A 17,284-nucleotide genomic window follows, 5' to 3' on the forward strand; every position below is an offset into this window, starting at 1 on the left:
TGAGACAGGAGAGCCAGAGAAAAACACGGAAGACGATGGGGGGGGGGCATTCTCTCCCACTGCTTGTAAAAGCAGTCTAGAGGCTAATTAGCCGCTAGGATTGCTTTTACATGAAAGCCGACCGCTGGCTGAAAAGAATGATACCAAGATAATACCTAAACCTGCAGGCATCATTCTGGTATAACCATTCAAAGTCGTGAATGGCGTACCTGAAGACAAAAAAATGGTTAACAATAAAGCACAGTAAACGGTAAAGTATAAAAAATTGCAGACCTGAAAAGCAAACATGATAAAACATAATAACAATAAAACATTGCAGAATAGAATACAGTAAAAAAGAGCAGAACAATAGAGAGAATAGAGAGAGAGAGAATAGAGAGAGAACAATAAAACGACAACTATTATTTTTTATTTTATATTTTTGTTTGTGTTTTTTTTTTTTTTTACACTTTTTTTGTAACTGTAACTTTTATAACTGTAACCGGTTCCAGGTTCGGGTCTCTCAAAATGCGATGGCATCTTGGGAGACCCTGTGAAAGTGTGTCCTAGTCTGTGCAATGCTGTACCCTACGCTAATACTCAGCTAGTGAATGGTAGCGTTCAAAACATTCACCAATGCAAAGACCAGGATTGTCAGGACAGGAGGGACAATAATAGCGGGTGTCACGCATATATCCGCGCTTGCTGCAGACACAACATCTTTTTTGGGGGGGTTCGTTGGGTAGGGGTACTCGGGAGGACATAAAGAAAATGCCTCTCATGCAGCCGACTGCATTTGGTTGGGGATGTGAATGGGGGAAGTACGGGCGCTGCAGAAGTGGTGGGTTCCCAATTAGGATTGGCGAATGCAGCAGGAAGGGCATTATGGGCACGACGGGCCTGTGTTTGTCTTCTTGGTGGCAGCGGGACACTATTTGTGCTTGCCACCTCACCAGCTTGAACTGCACTTATGGGACTCGCCACGTCACCAAGTGTTACTGCAGTGCTGGTTTGACTACGACCGGGGTGTACTAGGCCGCTGGCGCTTGCCAGTTCACCAAAACGCTACCAAAAAAACTGTTAACGATCGCAGGGATCAGGCCTGACTCTGCGAACACTGCAGTTATGCGTTTAGTGTTTTGTAAGTGACAGTGATCGATCGATACTGCACTTGGGTGGGCTGGGCTGGGCCGGGCGGAGGGGCAAAACGCAGGTGCTAGCAGGTATCTGGGCTGATCCCACTAACACTGCGTTTTTGGGAACCCTAAACTGCTGGGGACGCCAGTATAGATCTGATCGGATCAGATCAGATATTGATCAGTTCAGATACTATACCACTAAGGGAGGTGTACGGTGCGTGCGTGGGTGTTAGCGCTACTGGCACTAACCTGACGCTGCCTGGGGCTGGTGCTTGCCATTTCACCAAAACGCTACCAAAAAAACTGTTAGCGATCGCAGGGATCAGGCCTGACTCTGCGAACGCTGCAGTTATGCGTTTAGTGTTTTGTAAGTGACAGTGATCGATCGATACTGCACTTGGGTGGGCTGGGCCGAGCCGGGCGGAGGGGCAAAACGCAGGTGCTAGCAGGTATCTGGGCTGATCCCGCTAACACTGTGTTTTTGGGAACCCTAAACTGCTGGGGACGCTAGTATAGATCTGATCGGATCAGATATTGATCCGTACAGATACTATACCACTAAGGGAGGCGTATGCTGCGTGCGTGGGTGTTAGCAGTACTGGCGCTAATCTGACGCTGCCTGGGGCGACGCATATCACCGCCGGGCGATCAGGGGGCTAAATCTTTATTCGGTAATAAACGGCGGGTGCCCTGACACTATAAAAAATAAACGAACTAACCAGCGTCACCCGTAACGGTTATACAGTGATCAGTGGTGAAAGGGTTAACTAGGGGACAATCAAGGGGTTAAAACATTTATTAGGTAGTATATGGGGGTCCCTGACGCTATAAAACGCTGACGGCGAACCTAAATATTTACCTCACTAACTAGCGTCACCAGCGACACTAATACAGCGATCAGAAAAATGATCGCTTAGCGACACTGGTGACGGGGGGTGATCAAGGGGTTAAAACTTTATTAGGGGGGGTTAGGGGGGTATCCTAGACCTAAAGGGGGCCTAACACTCACTGCCCTAACACTGTAACTGTCACAAACTGACACCAATACAGTAATCAGAAAAAAAAAAAAAAAAACCTGCTTGGTGTCAGTTTGTGACGGGGGGGGGGGGGGGGTGATTGGGGGGGGGATCGGGGGGGGGATCGGGGTGTTTTGTGTGCCTGGCATGTTCTACTGTGTGTGTGTGTGTGTTGTGCACTCACATTGCAGTCTTCTCTCCTCGGCCCGGAACGGAAAATACCGAGCCGAGGAGAGATGACATCATTTCCTCTGCCTCTGTGTACAATACAGAGGCAGGGAAATGATCCCATTGGCTGGGAGCGATCGCGAGGGGGGGGCCACGAATGGATGGCCTCCCCCTCACCACCGATCGCCGGGGGAGATTTGCCGACCGCCGCAGGCACCGGGGGGGGGTCCGATCGGACCCCCCACCCGCGGGCAGGCAAGGACGTACCTGTAAGTCCTTTTGCCTGCCCGTGCCGCTCTGTCGACGTATATAGTCGTGCGGCGGTCGGCAAGTGGTTAAGCAGGTGCATCAGGAGAACAGGAAAAATGGTCGTTGGCACTGGTAATCAACATCAACTTTACAGGGTATAACAACAGAGTACTGCAAATATTGAATTAGTGGGAGAAAGGAATCCCAATAGGGGGCCTTCTTTGTTTTAGACACTATGGGGTTGATTTACTAAAGGAAAAAAGACTCTACAAGTGCAGTTGCTCCAGAGCTTGATAAATGAGCAGAAACTCTGCTGACTTTTATCATCCAATCATGTGCAAGCAAAAATGCTGCTTTGTTTTTTCTTTCCTTGCAAGTGATTGGGTATTCTTTGCAAAGTGAAGCCTTACCTCATTTACTAAGCTCTGGGGCAACTACACTTTGCAAAGTGCACAGTCTATTATTTGCCTTTAGTAATTCAACCCCTAATGCCCGTACACACAGTCGGACATTTCAACAACAAAATCCATAGATTTTTTCAGATGGATTTTGGCTCAAACTTGTCTTGCATACACACGGTCACACAAATCTTGTTGGAAATTCCGAACATCAAGAACGCGGAGACGTACAACACGTACCACGAGCTGAGAAAAATTAAGTTCAATAGCCAGTGCGGCTCTTCTGCTTAAATTCCGAGCATGCGTGGAACTTTGTGCATCAGAATTGTGTACACACGATTGGAATTTACGACAACGGATTTTGTTGTGGGAAAATTTGAGATCCAGATCATGTCCGATGGAGCCTACACACGGTCGGAATTTCCGACAACAAGCTCCCATCGAACATTTTCTGTTGGAAAATCCGACCGTGTGTACGGGGCATTAGTGTCTGGTACCACATCCTAAGAGATGACTTGCAGAAAAAAACACCTAACTAATGGAAATAAGACTTTAACGGTACCACATAAAATATAATAAAATATCAAAATATTATTTGTACAAATGTTAAAACATTTTAACCATTTAAAAATCTAGAATGATACATATAATAATCACATTTACGTAAGACTGTTGTATATATCATGTAGTAGTTTCCTCATCATCCCTACTACAATTGGCTGATGGGTTGCTTGTTGTGACTTCCACACGTTTCATATTTTATTATATTTCATGTGGTATCGTTAAAGTTCTGTTTCCACTAGTTAGACCCCTTTCACACTGGGGCGCTTTCCAGGTGTTTTAGCGCTAAAAATAGCACCTGTAAAGCGTCTCTCAAGCCACTCCAGTGGGAAAACCTGAGTGCTTTCATATTGGGGCGGTGCGCTTGCAGGACAGGAAAAAAAGTCCTGCAAGCAGAATCTTTGCGGTGGTGGGGGAGCGGTGTATACACCGCCCCTCCACCACCCCTGCCCATTGAAATGAATGGGCAGCGCTGCCGAATCGCCGCAAAACGGGCGCTATTAACCCTTTTCTCGGCCGCTAGCGGGGGGTTAAAAGCGCACCGCTAGCGGTCGTAAAGCGCCGCTATAACAGCAGTAAGGCCCCGCTAAAACTAGCGGAGCTTTACTGCTGACGCCCGCACCACTCCAGTGTGAAAGGAGTCTTAGTTTTTTTTCTGCACATAACAGAGTATTGCAGGCTAAATTTCCAGCACCAATTTTTTATATTCTGAAATCTGACTCCATTTTTGCACTTTTTGAGAAGAATCCAGAAACAGCATGATTTTGGACCTACAAAACAATATGTCTTTAATTACCAAGTTTTCCATGAACACTGTGCAATTATTACCCTGTGCACATTCCTGAGTACCCAGCATTCTATAATTACGTCTAAACCTTTTCTCTAAAACTTCAGATTTTAGGGAATCTCTTTGTTTTGCAGAGGGCCAGTTTAACACCAGCTTTCATGGGATGGATAATATCAGTGTTGCTGACCCTGCTTTCCAGCACAGAGGTCAGCTCTATGACCTTTAAAGGGTCATGGAGAAGAAACAATATGCCTTTCCTAATGCCTTGTACCTTGGTAGTAAGGCTAAATAGTGAAGTATTGCATAGCTAAACTGCTTTACAAAACAGCTAGTAGCATGGATTTAAAAAACATTATATACAACATACAATGCTACACAAAAATAAAAAAAATAAAAAAAATAATAGTTCATACCATAATAACTACAACCAAAGTGAGTGCATTAAATCAATAATCAAAAAATCGAAATAATTCATAACATAAAATGATATGCAGATCAGAAAGGTGCATCAAATCAATACATCATTAGTTCATCCTACAAACAATATAAAAAAAAAATATGAAAAAGAAATAGATTATGCAAAATCAATCCAATATATAGAAAAATAATCATAAGTCTATTAAACCATGCAATATGTAAACAAACATGTTCCATAAAGTGGGAATGTGATAGCAGGTCTTCAATGTAGTGTCTATTTCACAACCTTCAGGACACCAGTGGTATAACTCACTTATTAAAATCAGTTGACCACTTGTTACAAAAATGGTCAAACAGCGCAGGATAACATTGCTCAAAAATCCCTTGGTTCCTACAATCTTCATAACACTCATAAAAAGAAGGCCCCATTCAAAATAATGCAAAAGGAAAAAGAGCTCTTAGCGTAAAACTTCTTTTTTAATAAAAAGGTCATATTAAAAAGAATCCAGGAGCACTCACAGTGTGTTCAGTACAGCACTAAAGAGCAGCTAGCCAAGACATAAATCGGGCACCACACCAATGCACGCGGCCTCTTCTCAGTGTGCCGAGATTTCACTACACAGGCACTGTCCAACACGTTTCGTCTATACAAACATCATCAGGAGCATGTAGACGAAACATAATGGATGGGCCTCAAGTACTGCAATCTCGGCACACTGACAAGAGGACGCTCGCACAGTAGGAAGCAGATGGGTGTGGTGCTTTATCTCTTAGCTACCAGTTCCTTAGTGCTGGGCTGAGCAACCTGAGTACCTCTGGATTGTTTTTAATTTGACCTTTAATAAAGAAGCTGTTTTCGCTATGAGCTCTTTTTCCTTTTTTGGAATGTGACCTTTTTATGAGTGTTATAAGATCGTAGAAACCAAGGGGTTTTTGAGGAATGTCATCCTCCACTGTTTGACCATTTTGTAACAAAAAGTGAGTTATATCACTGGTGTGCAACCTGAAGGGTGTGAAACACAGACACTTTACTACAGATGAGATGCTATCACATTTCTCACCTTGTGGAAGATGTTTGTGTACATGGTTTAACAGACTTATGATTATTTTGTTCTATACTGGATTGATTTTGAACAATTTATTCCCCCTTTTCATTATACAGTGCCTTGCAAAAGTATTCACCCCCCTTGGCTTTTTACCTATTTTGTTACATTACAGCCTTTAGTTCAATTTTTTTTAAATCTGAATTATATGTGATGGATCAGAACACAATAGTCTAAGTTGGTGAAGTAAAATTAGAAAAATATATACATAAAACTATTTTTCAGAAATAAAAAACTGATAATTGGCATGTGCGTATGTATTCACCCCCTTTATTATGAAGCCCAAAAAAGGCTCTGGTGCAACCAATTACCTTCAGAAGTCACATAATTAGTGAAATGATGTCCACCTGTGTGCAATCTAAGTGTCACATGATCTGTCATTACATATACACACCTTTTTGAAAGGCTCCAGAGGCTGCAAAACCTAAGCAAGAGGCAACACTAACCAAACACTGCCATGAAGACCAATGAACTCTCCAAACAAGTAAGGGACAATGTTGTTGAGAAGTACAAGTCAAGGTTAGGTTATAAAAAAATATCCAAATCTTTGATGATCCCTAGGAGCACCATTCAATCTATCATAACGAAATGGAAAGAACATAGCGCAACAGCAAACCTGCCAAGAGACGGCCGCACACCAAAACTCACAGACCAGCAAGGAGGGCATTAATCAGAGAGGCAGCACAGAGACTTAAGGTAACCCTGGAGGAGCTGCAGAGTTCCACAGCAGAGACTGGAGTATCTGTACATAGGACGACAATAAGCCGTATGCTCCATAGAGCTCCACAGAGTTGGGCTTTATGGCAGAGTGGCCAGATAAAAGCCATTACTTTCAGCAAAACACAAAATGGCACATTTTGAGTTTTTTGTGAAAAGGCATGTAGGAGACTCCCAAAATGTATGGAGGAAGGTGCTCTGGTCTGATGAGACTAAAATGTAATGTTTTGGCCATCAAAGAAAACGCTATGTCTGGCGCAAACCCAACACATCACATCACCCAAAGAACACCATCCCCACAGTGAAACATGGTGGTGGCAGCATCATGCTGTGGGGATGTTTTTCAGCAGTCAGGACTGGGAAACTGGTCAGAGTTGAGGGAAAGATGGATGGTGCTAAATATAGGGATATTCTTGAGCAAAACCTGCACCACTCTGTGTGTGATTTGAGGCTAGGACGGAGGTTCACCTTCCAGCAGGACAATGACCCCAAACACACTGCTAAAGCAACACTTGAGTGGTTTAAGGGGAAACATGTAAATGTGTTGGAATGGCCTAGTCAAAGCCCAGACCTCAATCCAACAGAAAATCTGTGGTCAGACTTAAAGATTGCTGTTCACAAGCACAAACCATCCAACCTGAAGGAGCTGGAGCAGTTTTGCAGGAGGCATGGGCAAAAATCCCAGTTGAAAGATGTGGCAAGCTCATAGAGACTTATCCAAAGCGACTTGGAGCTGTGATAGCCGCAAAAGGTGGCCCTACAAAGTATTGACTTTAGGGGGGTGAATAGTTATGCACATTGACTTTTTCTGTTATTTTGTCCTATTTGTTGTTTGCTTCACAATAAAAAAAAAACACATCTTCAAAGTTGTGGGCATGTTCTGTAAATTAAATGATGCAAATCCTCAAACAATCCGTGTGAATTCCAGGTGAGGCAACAAAACACGAAAAACGCCAAGGGGGTGAATACTTTTGCAAGGCACTGTATTTTTTGTTGGATGAACTAATGATGTATTGATTTGATGCACCTTTTATGATTTGCCCACCATTATTGTTATGAATTATGATTATTTTTCTACACATTGATGTACTCATTTAATGCACTCCTTTTGGTTGTAGGTATTATGGTATGAACTATTAGTTTTTTTTATACATTATATTTTTGAGTAGAACTGTAAGATGTATATAATGTTTTTTTAATATCATTCAGATATTTTTACAGCAGCTTAGGTTGAGGAGGTCTTAGGCAGAGTGAAAAAATGTTTGTATTTGCTATCTAGCAGTGAGCTTTCAAGGTCTTTGTCACTCCCATCTACCAGTGCAGCTTCAGTGGAGAGAGGTGCAGTAGAGGTACTCACTGATCCAGGGTCAGATATTGCTTTAGAGGTTCCCTCTTCCCAAGGAGTAAGGTGAGAAGATGCATCTATAGACCGATTAGAATGCCCACAAGCGAATGGGTGTTCTATCTCTGCTGGGCAAATTATGCAGGCACGCAGCTGCCTCCTTGTCCCTATCTCACTGTGGTTTGCCTGCAGCCCTTGCTCCATCATCTCACTACCCTCTTTATTCCTCCCCTGTATGGGGATATAGGGGAGTCGGATCACCCAAATCGAGTGTACGGAGAGCTGGTGGAGTGGCTTTTGCATATGATTTTCTGGATGGTCAGCAGAATACGCAAAATCTACGTCCCCTTGCATGCACCAGCAGGCCACGTACCCCAGAATTTAACAGTTAAGCTAATTCCAACACTCCACTCTATATTTAAACCTAACACTTAAATTAAACCTTTACCAAACCTTTAACATTCAACCCCAACCCCTTCTATTTCTTTACATTTTAGTAACCTGCAGTTATTTGGTTATAGCTATTTCTTACCAGGTGGCAACCATTTCTGACCCCTTATATTAAAAAATTTCATGTTTTAAAATAGAGATGGTAGAAGATACCCATAGCATTACAACCAGTAATGACCATCCTGCCTATTCAGGCTCAAATGTAAACCTAATATACTGAAATATATAAAGTAAACATCCTCCTTTCTAGAATATAACAGCACAAGAGGGGCTTAGACAAGAGCTGTAGCTCATGCACAGTGATGGAATTGAATTCCTTGTATCAGGTCTATCAGTGTTTAGGCACAAGCAGTAAATTATCTGGTTCATTTTGCCAACAATGCATGTTCGTAAAAAGTGCCGCCTAAGGGAAAAAGCTCTCCCCGCTTTATGTTATCCATGACCCTGAAAGCACGGTGCACAGAATGAATCACTAAAGGGAATTTAAAGGTATTACACAGACCATGTTACTGTGCTTTTTTTTTTTTTTTTTTTAAATGTTTTGTATGTAACTTTAACAAAAGTGACGTGTAGCTGCTATAAAACTACTTGTGGTTGAAGGTTCCGTTCACACATAGGCAATTTGAATCACGGGTGGAAAAGATTCAAAACACGGTATGTGTTTGCAATGCCATTATTTCCTAATGGCACCCCAAAACGTGGTGCAATTCTTACATGATTGTTGTGCGTCAAATCACGCAAACCAAATCGCGCAACGTGTGTGGCTCAAGAGAAGTTACGGAACTTATTTTGGGTGACATGCATCGTGTGATTTGTTTTTTTTAATGGAACCTGTTCAAATCTATGCAACTTAAAGTCGCAGTAACTTTGAAAAGGTTCCTGCACTACTTTGATGCGATTTTGATGCAACTTGAGTGTAAAAGTCGCATCAAAGTTGCACCCCAATGTTGCAAGAAATTGCGTGACTTTGGAATTGTACAAGTGTGAAAGGAGCCTAAACGGACCACCTTGAGTCAAAATCTTCACTTTACACCAGAAATTGCCTAGTTTGAAAAAAATAACACACAAAATGCGTATTTAAATGTAATACAAGTAACCATCTGTGAACATTAACGATAATTATTTAATTATGTGGACATCCTCTTTTAACCACTTACCAACCGGCCCATAGCCGAATGACGGCTGCAGGGCGGTTGGATAACTCTGGGAGGACGTACTAGGACGTCCTCCCAGAATTACCCTCTCGCGCGCCCCCTGGGGCGCGCACCCGAACACATCCGTGACCGCCGGGTCCGCATCACGGATCCCGGTAAATGGCCGCTGATCGCGGCCGTTTACCATGTGATCGCGCCGTCAAATGACGGCGCGATCACATGTAAACAGACCGGCGTCATCTGATGATGCCGGTTCCTCTCCTCTCCTCCTGTGTACCGATCGGTACACTGTGAGCGGAGGGGGGGGATGGATGGATGTCTGCAGCGCTGTGGGCTGGATGTGTAGTGCCCACAGCGCTGCACAGAGACATCCATCCATCCATGCTCAGCCATCCCTCACTACTATGCAATGCTGTGCAATACTCTGCAATACCCCCACAATACTCTGCAATGCTGTGCAATACTCTGCAATGCCCCCACAATACTCTGCAATGCTGTGCAATACTCTGCAATGCCCCCACAATACTCTGCAATGCCCCCACAATACTCTGCAATGCCCCCACAATACTCTGCAATGCTGTGCAATACTCTGCAATGCTGTGCAATACTCTGCAATGCCCCCACAATACTCTGCAATGCTGTGCAATACTCTGCAATGCCCCCACAATACTCTGCCATGCCCCCGCCATACCCCGCCATACTCCGCCATGCTGAGCCATGCTCAGCTGTACTCGCCCTCTGTATGTGGCCAGGCTGTGGAAGTCTCACACATGTGGTATCGCCGTACTCAGGAGGAGCAGGAGAATCTATTTTGGGGTGTCATTTTTGGTATGTAAATGTTATGTGGTAGAAATATTGTATAAATGGACAACTTTGTGTTAAAAAAAAAAAAAAAAGCGTTTTAACCACTTCCCGCCCGTCGGCCGTCATACAACGTCCTTGACTTTGTGCGGAGATATCTGAATGATGGTTGCAGCTACAGGCATCATTCAGATATCAGCTTTTTCAGCCGGCGATTCTCTACACCATGAGAACGATCATAGCAGCTGTTCCACTGCTTGATCGTTCTTACGGGAGGCGAGAGGGGATGTCCCCCCCCTCCCGCGCTTCTACTGACTCGATCGAAGCCAGGATCGTTTTTTTTTTTTTTTTCATTTCAGGCTTCCCAGCCTAGAGGTGAGATGTGGGGTCTTATTGACCCCATATCTCACTGTAAAGAGGACCTGTCATGCCATATTCCTATTACAAGGATGTTTATATTCCTTGTAATAGGAATAAAAGTGGTCAAAAATTTTTTTTTTTTGGAAAAAAGCATCAAACTAAAATAAATAAAGTAAAATGAACAATAAAAAAAAAAAAAAAAAATTTTAAAGCGCCCCTGTCCCTGTGTGCTCGCATGCAGAAGCGAACGCATACGTAAGTCCCGCCTACATATGAAAACGGTGTTCAAACCACACATGTGAGTTATCGCTGCGATCGGTAGAGCGAGAGCAATAATTTTGGCCCTAGACCTCCTCTGTAACTCAAAACATGTAACCAGTAAAAAATTTTAAAGCGTCGCCTATGGGGATTTTTGAGTAGCAAAGTTTGGCGCCATTCCACAAGCGTGTGTGATTTTGAAAGGTGACATGTTGGGTATCTATTTACTCGGCGTAACTTCATCTTTCACATTATGCAAAAACATTAGGCTAACTTTACTGTTTTGGTTTTTGTAAAGCACAAAACAGTTTTTTTTCCAAAAAAAAAGCGTTAAAAAATTGCTGCGCAAATACCGTGCGAGATAAAAGTTGCAACGACCGTCATTGTATTCTCTAGGGTCTTTGCTAAAAAAACATATATAATGTTTTGGGGTTCTATGTAATTTTCTAGCTAATAAATGATGGATTTTTTACATGTAGGAGAGAAATGTTAGAATTGGCCTGGGTGCTCCAGAACACCTGAAGGTGCTCCCCTGCATGTTGGGCCTCTGTATGTGGCCACGCTGTGTAAAAGTCTCACACATGTGATATCGCCGTACTCGGGAGTAATAGTAGAATGTGTTTTGGGGTGTAATTTATGGTATGCATATGCTGTGTGTGAGAAATAACCTGCTAATATGACAATTTTGTGGGGAAAAAAAAAAAAGTAAAAAAAAAAACCTTGATTTTGCAAAGAATTGTGGGAAAAAATGACAACTTCAAAAAACTCACCATGCATCTTTCTAAATACCTTGGAATGTCTTCTTTCCAAAAAGGGGTCATTTGGGGGGTATTTGTACTTTTCTGGAATGTTAGGGTCTCAAGAAATTAGATAGGCCGTCAGTACTTCAGGTGTGATCAATTTTCAGATATTCGCACCATAGCTTTTGGACTCTATAACTTTCACAAAGACCAAATAATATCCACCGATTTGGGTTAATTTTACCAAAGATATGTAGCGGTATGAATTTTGGCCAAAATATATGAAGAAAAATTACTAATTTGCAAAATATTATAACAGAAATGAATTTTTTTAACAGATTTTTCGGTCTTTTTTCTTTTACGGCGCAAAAAATAAAGAACTCAGTGGTGATTAAATACCACCAAAAGAAAGCTCCATTTGTGTGAAAAAAAGGACAAAAATTTCATATAGATACAGTGTTGCATGACTGAGTAATTGTCATTCAAAATGTGAGAGCACCAAAAGCTGAAAATTGGTCTGGTTAGGAAGGGGGTTTAAGTGCCCAGTTGTCAAGTGGTTAAAGTAAATGTAAACCTGACCACTAAAGTCCCATATAAGCTTTACCATGTTAAAATTAAAGTATAGAAAATCTAAGCCTTAATGTATTTTTAACAGCAATTTTCAGTGTTTTTATACGCATTTGTAACCTAATTATCATCATTAAAGTGTTATCTGACACTCGCATAAAAGTTCCTTTTTAGGTACTTCCTGTTACAGTCACAATGAACTGTCTGTCTCCCAATTGTGCTCCTGTGATTGCACGTCACAAAGAAAATGACAAGAAAAGTTAGATCTATGGATGCTCTGTATACACATATCTTTTGTTATATGTCTTGTTGTGGATACAGTGCAGTTTAAGGTTTTTCAATGTAAGCTTTTGGACTGTTCCCAGAAAGCAGAATTTTCTGTAACTGTCAATTTTAGTTTAGTATTAAAGCATATGTCAAGGCAAAATAAAACCAAACAAAAAATGCAGTACATCTCTCCAATGGATGCACCTTTTCATGTGTTTTATCATTTAAAGACCTTATAAGTACAGCAAAATACCTCTAGATCTGCTAGAAATGCACTTAGCTCCTAAAGTTATTTTAAACCAAAATAACAAACATGTCATGCTTACCTGCTCTGTGCAATTATTTTGCAAAGAGCAACCCCGATCCTCCTTTTCTGAGGTCCCTTGCCAGCGCTTCAGGCGTTTTCTTTTCACCCATACAGGCTCACTCCCGAGCCGACACAGACCGGACGACTCAGCCCTGCCCCCTGTCATGCCATTTAAATGACAGCAGCAAAAGCCAATGGCTGCCGCTGCTATAAATCTGTCCGAGGAGGGAGTCAGCGGCAAGAATCGCTACTCTCATGCACATCACTGGATCGGATCGGGCTCAAGTAAGAATAAGTGGGGGCTAGAGGGCTCCAGCAGTACACAAGTAATCATTACCTTAAGGCATAGAATGTATTAAGGTACAAATCCTTGTGGCTTTAGAACCACTTTAAGCTCTGTTTTATGCTGAAATACATATCATTTTTGTGGACTGAGAATTGTCAGCCCTGCCCAGCTGTCTCTGCTTAACATAAAGGCTATACATTTTGTAGTCCAAGATAAGAACTAGGGCAGCTCTTTGAGATAACACAGGAAATGTGCACAGGCACAGGACATCTCTGAATTTCTAACAACATTATTTTTTTTTTTGCACTTATGAAACAGATACATAACAAAATGCTTACATTTGAATATTTAACAGTCAAAAAAGGAGCAAATAAGAGAGGTTTACTGTAAAGCTGGCCATAGATGATTTGTTGTTTTTGTTCAGACTGCGGGCTAAACAAATAAAACAGATTCCTCCATCCACTCAACAGAGGAATACCCACCCGTGAACATTGTATTCTGGCAGGACATACTGATTAAGGGACCGGTTCACACTAGTACGATGCCAGACATCGCATGTCATTCGCACCGCATTGCTGTGCACATCACATGCAATGTCTGTGTGATGCCAATTTGTATGGCTGAATTTGCATCGCGTTCGGACCAAACTCATGCAGGACCCTTTTTTTGGTCCGCACCAGAATGGGATCGCATGGGTGTTCACACCCATGCGATCTGATTCTGCAAATCGCATTGCGTCATCGTTAACATACACTCGTTAACATACATACAGGGTGTCGTTAACATACACAATTTTCAGCAAATTCGCACCGCATCTAGTGTGAACCAAGCCTCACAAAGGTTTTCAACATTCTTGTTCGATAGAAGTCAATCTAAGAGTTGGCTTCTGTCAAACACATGAATCTAAAGTTTGTCCAATCCCTGCCAGATTTAGGGTTTACATACACTTTAACAAATGCCACGTTTCCTGAACGATTCCACATGCTCCATTCTCCAAACTCTCAAGTAGTTGTGACAAATGGAAAATGACTCATAACAAGGCGAGTATGAAAGTGACAAAGTTAATGTGCAACAGTAATAAAAGTATACGTGTTATTAAAACAACTTTAGGGGGGTAAAACATGGCAGCGCAGTGCAAACACATGCCTTATAAATTCCACAGACTGAACAACAAAACACGTACAATTCACAATCTTCACCATTGCTAAAAGATTTGCATTTAAGACAAAGACCAAAGGATCCGGACCACCATCCTCCAGCTGCTGCATGACCGACATCTGGGATGGACGCTCCTCAACTGCATAATCTGGGAGAAAAACGTGTGGGAATTCATTAGTATTGAGCTTAGTATAAACTATGTTTTAAAATACAATCCAGGGGAAAGTAGAGTGTTTAGTATACATTTTGCTATTTATTTCATTTTTATTTTTATATTCAGCATGGAACCTAATGGGTCAATCCTCTGCATTGTATAAAAAGGTCCTGTCTTCTCTGATGCTCCCCTTCTTCCACAGTCCCCAATCTATCTGCTGATAGAATAGAGGCTAGGGGACAGGCTGCACATGCTCAGTTTGGTGTATTGCTAGAGAGTTTTTTTTTCTTGCGAGAGTGCATGTGATCAGCACAGGCCCAATCAGCGCTGTCCAGACAGAGGGTCAGGGGTCCTGCAGCCTTATAAAACAGTCAGAGGAGAATCAAATCTCCTCCTACAAGGTTTAACCAGACACTGATAGAAGTCACATGACAGCTCTGCTAATGAAAAAAAAAAACGGTATTTAGCAGTTTATATTTACTAAAACGACTGCATTTAAATGTTCTGTGTAGATATAGTGAATGCAGGGTCCTTGGTTTTAGTAACACTTTAAAGTGGAGTTCCACCCCAAAATAAAAAAAAATCATTTATGTGCATAAACAAAATTAAAAAAAAAACATTTGGAGAAAATTTTTTTTTACTTACCTCTAAATGCCTGTTGCTAGGGGGTCCCTCGTAGTCTGCCTCCTTCAGCGCCTGGGCTCTTGACGTCACTTCCCTCGGCGCAAGAAGGGAGATCAGCTCTGCCCCCTCCCTCTTGTCAATCATCTGGGACCCATCACGGGTCCCAGATGATTGCGCGGCCAATCACGACATACGTCACCGCTCACACATGCGCAGTGGGTGCCCAGCTGTGAAGCCACAGCCGGGCGCCCACAGTTACAATGCCGGCGAAGCCGAGCGGAGGGGGAGACGAGCGGGGCTTCGATCCCCCGCATCGCTGGACCCTGGGACAGGTAAGTGTCCAATTATTAAAAGTCAGCAGCTGTAGTATTTGTAGCTGCTGACTTTTAATTTTTTTTTTATTTAAGCGGAACACCGCTTTAAGAACCAAACGACACAGTGATAGGGTAAAATTAAACAATGGAATTAAAGAGTGTTACTAAAACTAGCAGAAACAATTTTTTTTACCTCAAACCAATTCTTTGGTAAAGTAAAAAAATTATATGGAGCACATCAAACCAGCAGAGCTGTCAAACTATTCTTGGTAACTCCATGAAAAACATTACAGTATAACAAATAAACATTAGTAAACTGGTTCTGCATATTACTAACACCTATGCATGTGACAAGTGCTTATAAAAACAAGATGTTAAACACACAGTGTAGAGGCAATGTCAGAAGCAAGTTAACCATCCTTTATTGGCAAACAGTAAATACAAGCATTATAGGAATAAAGCCCCGTATGTATGCTGCACTTTCCTGTACTGTGAGCACCTACAATGTTCATGGATCAGGTATTTATGCAGAAGAGAAGAATGTACCCAGGGTTTCCAAAGTGAAAGTATTTAGAGATCAGCAAAGATCCCAACAATGGCTCTACATGATGTAGCCTTGTATCAGGAATTCCCCCAGTATGGTAAAAGCAAAAGAATCCATGGATAACCAGCAAAGCCTGAGGGTAAGACGGAATTACAGTGACCATTCCAAGACAAAGAAATTACAAGGCGAGAAGTTGCTTAGGAATACATAGAGTTGTAGGTTTTTCAAGTATTATATTTGTATGAGGTGGGCCATTTATCTTTAAAGGGGGCCTAGGTTCAATTCCCTCAAAACTTTTTAGTATACTATTTTTGCAGCTCTGAAGGATTGAAATATTTTGCAAATGGAGGAGATCAGGTACTCTTGACTTGTACTTCAAATACTCAGAAAATGATGTTCATCAAGCAGATGTAAGATGTAATTCCTTCTTAATCGTTCACATCCGCTACAAATGTAGGCATAATTTGGGGTTTGAGGGGGTAAAAACATGTGGCTGGAGAGCTTTAAAGTGGATGTAAACCCCATTCATGAAATTTGAGCTGGGCACACATATCTGCAGTGTTTTCTTATCTCTCTTTAAAGCACTAAATCCCCTGGCTTTCTCCTGCTCTGTTTCTCTGTTATCAGCATGATAACTTCTGACAAGTTCTCCATCAACTGTGAAAAAACTAGGCTGAATTTTGTGTCAGGGTGGGTACTATAATTAGATTAGCAGAGAACTGGTCTGTTCACAGCACAGCTCTGCATTGTTTCTTCCTTTTTCTACCTAAGTGGAGAGGGGGTGTGTGCCTTTCCTCCAATCAGCTGTCTCACAGTCTCACAGTGTATGGAAAGAATCCACACCCACAGGTGAAATCAGGAAGAGAAAATTCTAACAGGACGTGCACCTTCTTAACCGTATATTAAGCTGAAGACAGCAGACATACATGTAAAATGTACCGTACATACTCGAGTATAAGCAGAGTTTTTTAGCACATTTTTTTGTGCTGAAAGTGCCCCCCTCGGCTTATACTCGAGTCAAGCACTTTTCCGGTGCAAAGAATGACATTTTCCAAACTGAATTTGGGGCCCCGTACCTTGGGGCCACTTGGTGCTAGGAACCCCAAATTTGGTGTGCAAACCCAGTGGAACTAGCACTACAACATATCCAAAGCTGGGGTTCCTAGCACCAAGTGGCCCCGAGATATGGGGCCCCAAATTCAGTTCCGAAAATAGTCATTCTTTGCTGCAGTAAAGTGCTTGACATTTTCCGAAACAAATTTGGGGCCCCGTATATTGGGGCCACTTGGTGTTAGGAACCCCAGCTTTGGATATGTTGTAGTGCTAGTTCCACTGGGTTTACACACCAAATTTGGGGTTCCTAGCACCAAGTGACCCTGAGATACGTGGGCCCAAAGGCAGTCAACTGTGTCCATCTGCAGCAA

General features: G+C 42.3%; 1 protein-coding gene across 2 annotated transcripts in view; it reads right to left on the reverse strand.

Annotated features, from left to right (window-relative positions):
• The window catches only part of ZFYVE9 (zinc finger FYVE-type containing 9), a 164,576-nt gene that overhangs the window by 38,022 nt on the left and 109,270 nt on the right, over positions 1-17,284 (reverse strand). For both annotated transcript variants that reach the window (XM_073593534.1, XM_073593535.1), the window contains one exon: positions 14,250-14,372. In XM_073593534.1, the coding sequence (XP_073449635.1) occupies positions 14,250-14,372 (123 nt within the window). The remainder of the gene's footprint in view (positions 1-14,249; positions 14,373-17,284) is intronic.

This window comes from Aquarana catesbeiana, linkage group LG07 (assembly GCF_042186555.1).
Source record: "Aquarana catesbeiana isolate 2022-GZ linkage group LG07, ASM4218655v1, whole genome shotgun sequence".
Taxonomy (NCBI): domain Eukaryota; kingdom Metazoa; phylum Chordata; class Amphibia; order Anura; family Ranidae; genus Aquarana; species Aquarana catesbeiana.